Source organism: Nicotiana tabacum, chromosome 19 (assembly GCF_000715075.1).
Source record: "Nicotiana tabacum cultivar K326 chromosome 19, ASM71507v2, whole genome shotgun sequence".
NCBI lineage: Eukaryota > Viridiplantae > Streptophyta > Magnoliopsida > Solanales > Solanaceae > Nicotiana > Nicotiana tabacum.
The window spans coordinates 148436023-148446876 of NC_134098.1; the positions used below are offsets into that span (position 1 = coordinate 148436023).

Consider the following 10854-nt stretch of genomic DNA (forward strand, 5'->3'; position numbering starts at 1 on the left):
ATTTTTAATTTGGGGCCTTTTAGAAGGAAATTTTTTTTTATCATAACATCGATAATTCATTCCGATGTTCCTACACATAGAACAACACAATTTAGCGCAATTGTCGCACAATAACTCACTTAAACCAACAAAATATAGGCCGAGTAATGTGCTAAAAGTATAAAAATTTGGCCTAACATCAGTTGTTAATAGTTTTTTTATAAATAATTTAGTCTTTCCTAAGATGTTGTTGATCTTAGATAATAGAACCAAATTCATATAGATACTTCACTAATGATGTCACTCGTAAAATTTAAATAATGAAAAGTTTTATATTCGCGACAAGGGTTTAGGGGGAGTGATTCTCTTTCTGCATTTTTTTGCTCAAACGGTTACATCACTACTAAATTAAAAGTTATCTTGAATTTTTATAAAATATTTTATTTTTTATTTTAACATACACAATATATTTAGACCCTGCCTCTAAAGATTGTTGTGAAATGTATTTGATCCAACTTACCTTAATTAAATATATTGGGTTCGAGTCCTGTGGTTAAAAAAATCCTGTTAAAACGTGTTCTCTCTTTTACTAGGTCTTACGCGGGAATTTAGATTAGTCGGGGTCACAATACAAATACGAGTAGAAAAATAAAAGAAAAATTTGGGGCCCTCAAAATTTGGGGGCCTAAAGCCTTTGTTTTAGTGGCTTGACCCTTGGGCCGGCCTGATTTTGAAGTAGTTTGAATAGAAAAATACAACAAATTCACAATTGACATATTTATATCACAATGAGTATTGCTCTCATGGTATCACTCCAGAGAAAATATTAGTGAACATCAAATTAGAAGGGCAAACAAGATGTACGCATGTAGATCAAGAATAAAGGATAATCCATTTAACAAAATGATAATCCAATATATTATTACGACGCAAAGCTTAGTTTCATATGAAGAAATTTGAGGTTAAGGACCACAGAAGGACAACTCCAAGAATTGCGTCTAGTGCAAACCATCTCTTTCCAATATGACAACCATCATTAGATTTAGGAGCACTTGCTGCACCAGCAGGGGCACCCGTGGGACTAGATCCAACTGCTCAAATTTCAAAAAAAAAAAAAAAAAAAAAAATATTGTCAAGCTCCTTCAAATTTTTACACATCAATATATCTTTAGTTAATTGTAACGAGTTCAGCCGAACAAGATAACAAGTCTAAGGAAATGGTCAAGCTTGAAAGGATGGACGGGCGTAGGCATAATAGTGAACGCTGACCCAGGGCAGCCCAACATCATCGGAGGCCTAAAGTAAAATCTTAATAAGAGGCCTTAATATATATATATATATAATTTAATGAACATCGTTTTTAAAAAAAATTAGACAAGTGAGAATGTGGAATTAAACAAAATGAGAACTTAGTTTTATAAAGTACAGAAAATTAAATAAATTTAACGTTGATTGCATCACAACTGAAATGGGAGAACCCAAAAAACATACTTCCTCCGTCCCAACTTAAGTGACTCCTTTTTTTAAGTAAGTCCCTTTATATATTTGGTAGCAATTTAACTTTAAATTTTTTCTTTTTACCATTAATGAGATAATTTCTAGCCCACAAATTTATATGATTTATTTAAGATTACAAATTTCAAAAGTCTTCCTTTATTTCATAAACTCCATGTCTAGTCAAACACTTTCGTATAAATTGGGACGGAGAGAGTATATTTATGTAAGAAAAATAAATAATAAGTTAGATTATTAGATATAGTTACGTGAGTAACTAATGAATAGAGAAATATAATTAAGTAAAAAAGTAAAATAACTCTGGTTATAGATATGATAACAATGACTTAAATAAAAGAAAGATATCGCAAGAAAGTCCTAGGCTTAGAGTATTAATAAGGCATTAATTTTCTAGGTTACTAATGTCATTTTTGAGTGGTTACTTGTAGTTATTAATTTAAATGACTTGATAATAATTTTGTTTTTTGCATTATCAATGCAAGAAGTTAAACTTAAAAAAAGAAAGGTGAAAGGATGTGTAATTTACCCGAAGGAATGGGACTATTTGCTTGTGGACTGCTAGCAATGCTACTTGAACCATTACTTATTTGATAGAACACTTGAGCATCTGGTGAATTTGGAGGCAAGTGGAGAAGAGCTGCATATCATTCCAAATTGTCAATTATCAAACAAATGAGTTAAGGATTAACTTTTTCAGTTTTCAGAAACAAATAATGAAAAAAATATTTTGAAAACTATTACTGTCCCTGTTAAGAAAGAATGGAGGAGTTCAAGGTACAAGGATAAAATTGGATATAGATTTCTTAATCCTTTTAAAAAAAATGCTCTTATTAGTGTACTTACCAGGGCATTGAGAAATGTTAGCAGGGGCTTGACAAACAGAGGGTAGGCTTAAAGCAAGTGTAACATTGAGATTAAGCCCTAAATCAGGATCATTTCTGTCCTTGATTAGCAAACAAAGACACTTCTTGCTAGCTTTCAACACTTGTTTCAAGCCAGTGCAGCAATCTGGTGTAGGAGCTGGTGCATTAGCTGTAACATAAGGTAAACATGTTGCTAAACCAATCAATGATTGTGTACACTCTTCTTTGTCCTTTTCTGTGTCTGAATTTCCAAATACACATAACATGAAAAACAACACCAATGTGAACTGATATTTCATGTTGCAAGAAGCCATTTTGAAATGTTGGTAAAGGGAACTGAGGTATCTTGAATCCTTTTTTGCCTTTTGGTATTTCAAATAATGAGCAGATAAGGAGAAATATAGATATTCCTTTGGCCCTTCATCTTAACTTATATATATTTGAGCCACTTGTAGAATGTAATATTGAACAAACTTCCCCTAGAAACAAACAATAAAAATGGCCAGGTGTTTGGATGAAGATTAAGGAAATAATACTCAAATCTTTTGTAGTGGTTGAGAACCACTAAGTAGAAGAACTGAAAATGTATCAAGAAACAAGAAGCTATTATTTTTTTTTCAATATTTGAGGAGGGGAATATAGGTAGAGATACACAAAGTGGGCCACTTTACCAACCCACTATAGGATGTGAACCAATGAAACTTGGACCACTCCTTCATGCTTAGCATTAGTTTGTCTTGGCTCAGTTTAGCCATGACATCATATGAGCATGCTTATGACGTCAACTTCAACTCATTTTGTGGATCAAATTAAATTAGGTAATTAACTTGTTAAATCGTGTAGAATATGTAATATGCATATGCAAAAGTAGAGGCCGGGCTTTTTAAATTTTTCGATAGCAGAGACAATGTCACGGTCCAAACCCATCTGCTAAAGTAATTGTTCGCTATACTCAACCTTTGGAAACTCGCGATTTTGTTCTCTTGGGCTTTTTCCTACAAGATGACGGGATACGAGAGACAATATGAAAAGGATGGAGTGTGTTGGTTGTTATAACTTCTTGGCTATCACAAATAGTGGAAAGTGTTGAATGACACATATTTGATCGCGCGGTCATGTAAGAGTCTCATCTAATAATTTCATGTAAGAAAACTTTACTTTTTCAAGATCAATAATCGTATATTGTAATACGATGATATTACTCTCAATCCAAATGCTTCAACCTATAACTTCTCGCCATTTAAGTGGATGAAGTTAAGAGTAACGTCACCTTGTGCCGTCTATTTTCATCTAATTGTAACCAAACTTGGCTTCATATTTAGGTATCAAGGCGTCTAGAATCTAGATTGATATCGAATTAGTACTTCTCACCCTTACTCTTCTTTTTGCCTTTCCTCCAATTATAATCAAAACTTGGTAGCAATTATCACGTTGATCAAATTGTTCATCATAAACTTCGTCTTCTTTGTTGGACTCCATTTACCTGGATTGTATCCAGGATTCTTTCAAATCTGTTCAGCTCGGTTCCGTAAGGGTGAACAATATTCAGGCTAAAAGTGGTGACTGTTTAACTCATTTTGAAGATCACTTACCTATAGCTCATTGAGTTTGCTGAACTATACATTCTTATACAAAAATTTCTCCGTTTGAAGTTGTTTATAGTTTCAATCAGCCTACTCCCTTGATTTATTACCTTCACATACTAATAATATTATTAATCTTGATTTATTACCTTCAATCATGAGAATAAACATTGAATAAGGGCCAAAGACATCAAATTTAAATAAAACAGTGATCATTGGGAAATACTCCTCGTCAAAAATAAATCATCTTATGCTTGGGATTTCAAGGCAACATGTTGTGTTGTTAACTAGGGTCACACATTTCACAACCCTGGGATCCAAAAGGACCCAATCTATGGACCCCTATGATGGGACAAACCAATGTATGTAAATGAAAAGTCAAAGAAAAAGAAAAAGAAAAAGACAAGTGAAAAAGAAACAAAGATAAGAAAGAAAGAGACATAAAAAAAGAGGGGTAAAAAACATGGGCTGCCACAGTATGAAAGAAAGAATTCGGCGTGCAATTTGCAGTGCTGTCTTACCGCATATTCACATTCGCTGAAACTTTTTTCAGCAGACGTTCTGCCTATAAATAGGTATCCCATTCTTCAGTTGTAAACCATCCTCACAACCTTTTCTTTCTCTCTAATTAATAAAGAGTTATTCTTTTTGTAGTCGTGGAGTAGGCAAAGGTTACCAAACCACGTAAATCTTGTTTTGTCTTGTCTTGTCTTGTGCAATTTATTGCTTTTCTCTTTTAATTTTTTTTTTCTTGTATTAGTTTGACACGCTTCCCAACAACTAGTATCAGAGCACATGCATTGTAATTCTGGTAAAAAAGTACGGTATTAGTGCAGGTACTATTCACAAGAATAGTGTCACACTATTGATCATCAATACCAAAGTAAAACCAGAGAATATGGCCAAAGCGGATTGATATTTATTAGATCGCCAAGCTCTTGGTGTGATTCGTTTGACACTAACACAAAATGTAGCGTTTAACATCATTAACAAGAAGACCACTGCAGGCCTGATGAAGGCGTTATCAAAAAGTCAGTGCATTGATTCTACTATCATCTCTACCGGAGAGTTGATCTGCAACAGTAACTGCAGTTAGCAGTTAATCGGGAAGTACCAAACTCAAATTGGATGATATCAGAGACTTGGTTCTAAGCGAAGATATTCGCTGGAGAAAATCAAGTGATTTCCTAGGATCTGCTTTTAATATCGAAAGCAAGGGAAGAAGCAACCAAAAAGGACAAAGTCATGGTCGTAGCAGATCAAAGTCAAGGAGAAGAGGACAATCCAAAAATCGCAAAGACATTACTTGTTGGAATTGCAATAAAAAGGATCACTACAGTAGCCAATGTAGAGAACCAAAGAAGAAGAAGGATATAAATTCAGCAAATGTAATTGCTGAACAAGTCGGTAATGCACTAATTTGTTATGCAGACAGTCCTACCAAATCTTGGATTTTAGACTCAGATGCATCCTTTCACTCTACTACATGCAAATAATTACTACATAACTATATTGATGAAAATTTCAGAAAGGTTTATCTAGGAGACAGTGAATCTTTGTATATTGTTGGGAAAGGTGAAGTCCATATAAAGACTTCACAAGGCACGCTATGAAAATTGAAAAATGTCCGAATTTGTTCCTGGCCTCAAGAAAAATATGATATTTATGGGTCATATTGACAGCGAAGGATATACAACAGTATTCGGTAACGGATCGTGGGAGATAAACAAAGGATATTTGGTTGTGGCATGAGGCTTTAAGAAGGGAACACTGTATGCAACTGCAATATAGAGAGATACTATAGAAGTAGTTGACCATGAACGTGACACAATATTGTGGCACCGGAGGCTCGGGCATATGAGTAAGAAGGGAATGAAGTTGTTGGCATCCAAAGAAAAGTTACCAAACCTAAAGCATGTTGAATTAGGTTTGTGCGAAGATTGTATTTATGTGAAACAAAAGAGAGTTAGTTTCTCAAAGGTGGGAAGGGCGCCAATGAAAGAGAAGCTGGAACTAGTGCATACGGATGTGTGTAGACCAGCTCCTGTAACTTTCGTGGGAGGCTCACGCTATTATGTCACCTTCATTGATGATTCCACAAGAAAGGTATGGGTTTATTTTATGAAAAATAAATCCTATGTGTTTGTTACATTTAAAAGATGGAAATTGAAGTTGAAAATCAGACAAGCCTAAAGTTAAAATGTTTGAAGTCTGACAATGGAGGAAAGTATGATAGTCAAGAGTTCAAAGCATTGCTCTGAGAATGGGAACAAAATGATCAAGACAGTTCCTGAAACACCGGAACAAAATGGCATTGGTAAGCGGATGAACAGAACCTTAAATGAACGAGCTAGAAGTATGAGAATACATTCTGAGTTGCCGAAGTATTTTTAGGCTGATGTTGTTCACACTGCAGCTTACCTCATAAACAGGGGACCCTTTGTACCGTTGAATTTTGAAATTCCTGGGGAGGTATGGACAAGAAAAGAGGTAACTCTCTCACATCATAAAATCTTTGGTTGTGTTGCTTATGTGCATGTAAACTCCAACGATAAAGAAAAGTTTTATCCTAAGGTCAAAAAATATTTATTTATTGGCTATGATGTTGATAATTTTGATTATTGATTTTGGGATGATTAGAATAGAAAGATCATAAGACACATGAAGATCACATTCAATGCAAATGTGATATACAAAGATAAGCTTGGAGTAGAACCAATCAGCACCAACACACAAACATCCGAGACAATTGAGTTGGAAGAAATCTTAGAAAATGAAGTGGCTAGAGAGATTAAAACTGATTCTAAAATAGAAGATGCAAAATCAGAAGGTGAATCTGGTTTAGAATCAGAACCAGAGATAGAATCAGATGGAGAACCATATCTGGAGTCAGGACTTGAATAAAACTCAGGATCAGTTACTCCTGAACCTATATTAAGGCTAAAAGAGTCACGAATGCTCCAGATAGGTTAACTCACTCTCTCCACCGCTATTAATTTCTAACTAATGCTGGAGAACCAGGGCATTTTGTTGAAGCAATACAGGTGATAAACTCTAACAAGTGAAAGCTAGCCATGAAAGAAGAGATGTATTCTCTTCAAAAGAATAAAATATGGATACTTACAGAGTTACCAAAAGGAAAGAAGGCATTGCAGTAAACCTTGTGTGTAAGTTGAAGAAGAGTTTGTATGGTTTGAAATAAGCTCCCCGACAATGGTTTGAAGAAGAGTTTTTATGGTTTGAAATAAGCTCCCCGACAATGGTACAAGAGATTTGATGGATTCATGCATAATAATGGTTTCACATAATGTGAGATGGACCATTGCTGTTATATCAAAAACTTTGATGAGTCCTATATTATTTTACTGTTATACGTTGATGATATGCTAATTGTAGGATCTAACATAAATGAGATCAACATGGCTAAGCAACAAATGCGGAGGAATTTGAAATGAAAGACTTAGGACCAGCTAAGGAAATGCTTGGGATGAGGATTAGAAGAAACAGGTCTGAAGGAACCTTAAAGTTGTCTCAAGAAACGTACATACAGAAGGTACTAAGCAGGTTCAATATTTATGAGCAAAGACCAGAAGCACTCCATTGGGAAGCCATCTTAATCTGTCAAAGGACCAATCACCTAAGACATATGAAGAAAGAAAGTACATGTCCAAAGTTCTAGATGCTTCAGCAGTAGGAAGTTTGATGTATGATGTGCTTTGCATTAGACCTGACGTAGCCCATGCAGTTGGAGTTGTCAGTAGATACATGTCAGATCCAGAAAAATAGCATTGGGAGGGTGTAAAATGGATATTGCGATATCTCAAAGGCACCTCAGGTATGACACTTTGTTTTAAAATGAGCAATATTATCTTACAAGGTTTTGCCAATGTAAATTTATGTGACGATCTGGATAGTCGAAAAAGTACCACAGGCTACGTGTTTACCTTGAGAGGTACTGCTGTTAGCTGGAGTATATGGCAATATCAGAAGTTGGAAAAGAGATTATTTGACTCAAGAATTTTCTTAAAGAGCTAGGTAAAGAGTAGGACAATTATGAGCTCTTTAGTGATAGCCTTGGCGTAACTGGTAAAGTTGCTGTCATGTGAGCGGAGGTCACGGGTTCGAGCCGTGAAAATAGCCTCTTACAGAAATACAGGATAAGGCTGTGTACGATAGACCCTGGGGTCCGGCTCTTCCCCGGACCCCGCGCATAGCAGGAGTTTAGTGCACCGGGCTGCCCTTTTTTAGTGATAGCCAAAGTGCAATTCATCTTGCCAAGAATCCAGTGTTTCATGCAAGATCAAAGTACATCCAGCTAAGATATCATCATATCTGAGAGTTGATAAGTTAATGAACTCTTTTCCTACGGAAGATACCAGGATCGAAGAATCCGTCATATATGTTAACCAAAGTTGATGGTGTTGAAATATTGAGGCTATGCACTATCTCAGTTAGCCTTTAATATTGATAATGTGAATGCGCCACCAGAGAATAGAAAATCTTCTTTTTTTTCTTTCTTGATGTATATTGACTTGAAGGGAAGATTGATGGGACAAACCTATGTGTGTAAGTGAAAAGTCAAAGAAAAGGAAAAAGACAAATGAAAACGAAAAAAGGATAAGAAAGAAAAAGACATAAAGAAAGAAGGGTGAGAAAACTTGGGTTTCCCCGTATGAAAGAAAGAATTCAGCGCGCAGTTTGCGGTGCTATCTTGCCGCGCATTCACATTCGCTGAAACTTTTTTCAGCAGACGTTTTGCCTATAAATAGGCATCATCTTCTTCAGTTGTAAATCATCCTCACAACTTCTTCTTTCTCTCTAATTAATAAAGAACTATTCTTTGTGTGTCCGTGGAGTAGACAAAAATTGTCAAACCACATAAATCTTGTCTTATGCAATTTATTGTTTTTCTCGTTTAATTATTTTTTTCTTCTATTAATCTAACACGCTTCCCAACACCCTATAGATCTCATTGTGGTCAAGCAATTACTTCTTTTAACACATGCCTAGAAGTTTGTAATTCTGAATCCTACATCGAGAAAATTCTTATCTGAATTTGCAAATAACACGTAAATTAACAATAGGTCATGTAAAAACATAACAATTGGTAAAGGCAAGAAAAGCTACCATGGATCAATTAGGGTTCAAGCATTGCTGGAAGGACAAGTATACAAGTCCAATACCAGCATAGGGACATCATTGAAGTTCAAGGATCAACAAAATTCCATAGGTTCTTTAAAAACAATTAAGAGAATAATGACTTTCTAATGCACTAATAGAAATTTGATCAAAACCAATATATTAGTTAGTAATTGGCAAAAACTTACCCAAAAGTGACCGATTTATAACGGTCGAAATTTTTTAGATCGGTAGAACCAATTGATCGACTTTGATCGGTCACAACCGACCGTAACTAAATTCCATAACCAACCCAAAAGAAAAAGGACGACCAAAAAAATCGACCGACTTTGGTCGATCTTTTTGAATTATATATTTAAAAAATGCACTATCTCGAAATGGGGTTTGTCTATCAATGGACCTTGGTGCTTTATGGTTTAAGACTTTTTTAAATTTCATTGATGCTCTTTAATTGCATTTTTGCGTGAAAATAACCGACGACTTCGATTGGTTTTGTAAAAAATATAAAATTACCTACCAAAATAACTAACCGATTTCGGTCGATTTTTTGAATATTCATTTTAATTTATTATAAATGAAAACCGACCGAAGTTGGTCGGTTTCTTAAAAAATTGTCACACCTCCTTTTTCCCGAGGGGATAGGGGATAAGGGAGTTTTTTCAATTAAAGTGACATTAATCGAAATGAGATTATTTATTTAATCAGAGTCGCCACTTGGGATAATTTTATGGTGTCCCAAGTCACCGGTTTATTTTAAAATCCCAAATCGAGAAAATTGACTCTATTTTATGGTTCGCGAACACAGAAGACCGGGTAAGGAATTCTGTTAACCCGGGAGAAGGTATTAGGCATTTCCGGATTCCGTGGTTTTAGCACGGTCGCTTTAATCATACCTGTCTTAATTAAATGGATTATTATGTGTTTTAGAACCTATGTGTTTTTACCTTTTACCGCTTTTAATTGCTTGATTATTCGTAATTATGAAATTATCTTGAAACGAATCACGTGTACGTATACTCGTTTGTTTGGTGTGTCAAAGTCATGTCACACGTGCGTGTACACAATCAATAACATTTTATTATGTTTAAGATTGTTTTGCCCAAAGTTACGCGAACGCATACTTTGGTTTTAAGTTTGGAAGTCGTAATTATGTCACGCAAACGTGTACGCAATCACGATAGTCGATTAAAATCACGCCTAGAGCAAACTAAGAATATTCATGAATTATTATTATTTTTCTACTTTGAGATTATTGTAAGACTATGAATTATGGAAATTGCGAAAGAAATAATGTAATCTAGGTATTAAGCTAAGGGTCAGCATGTTATTTTATCAAATCAAATTCAACTCTCTTTTCTATCCAACTTATCAATTTACGGCTCATTTGATTCTAAAACCACTCCTCTTAATTGATAACCTTGCCCTTAGAAATCAATTTTCCACATGTCAAGTACTTCATAAACTAATAAAACAAAAACCAACTATATGAAATTGACCCGAGAAACAAACGACGTCAAGAAAGATAATCGGAGCATTTGAGTAAGCAGAAACCAACTAGGACACACCTAAATATTGAAATAGCAGACAATCCTTATTCTTTCACTACTAAAATATCTGGAAAAACATAAATACCACAAGTTAAAACAAAGATAAAGGAATACTAGTGAGTTATAGAGTAAACATGCAAATAGGCGCAAACAGAGGTAAGTAAAATACCAAAACAAGCTGTAAGTTAAGGAAAGAACCTCAAATTGAGATCTTTAACGTCGATAACA

At 34.9% G+C, this 10854-nt stretch overlaps 1 protein-coding gene across 1 annotated transcript; it reads right to left on the reverse strand.

Moving 5' to 3' along the window:
- Positions 1-718: 718 nt before the first annotated feature.
- On the reverse strand, positions 719-4943 carry LOC107780894 (non-specific lipid transfer protein GPI-anchored 14). The gene is made up of 3 exons (XM_016601509.2): positions 2338-4943; positions 2021-2131; positions 719-1070 (listed from the first exon to the last, which is right to left on the reverse strand). The coding sequence occupies exons 1-3, from the start codon at positions 2669-2671 to the stop codon at positions 922-924; spliced, it is 594 nt and encodes a 197-aa protein (XP_016456995.1). The 5' UTR covers positions 2672-4943; the 3' UTR covers positions 719-921.
- Positions 4944-10854: the final 5911 nt, after the last annotated feature.

Bases quoted from the DNA above. Each gene is read 5' to 3' on its own strand.
- LOC107780894 (XM_016601509.2), bottom strand. From the start codon at position 2,671: ATGGCTTCTTGCAACATGAAATATCAGTTCACATTGGTGTTGTTTTTC. The intron at 2,132-2,337 runs GTAAGTACACTA...AATGATATGCAG, and splicing joins TAACATTTCTCAATGCCCTG to CTCTTCTCCACTTGCCTCCA. The intron at 1,071-2,020 runs GTAAATTACACA...AAATTTGAGCAG, and splicing joins AAATAGTCCCATTCCTTCGG to TTGGATCTAGTCCCACGGGT.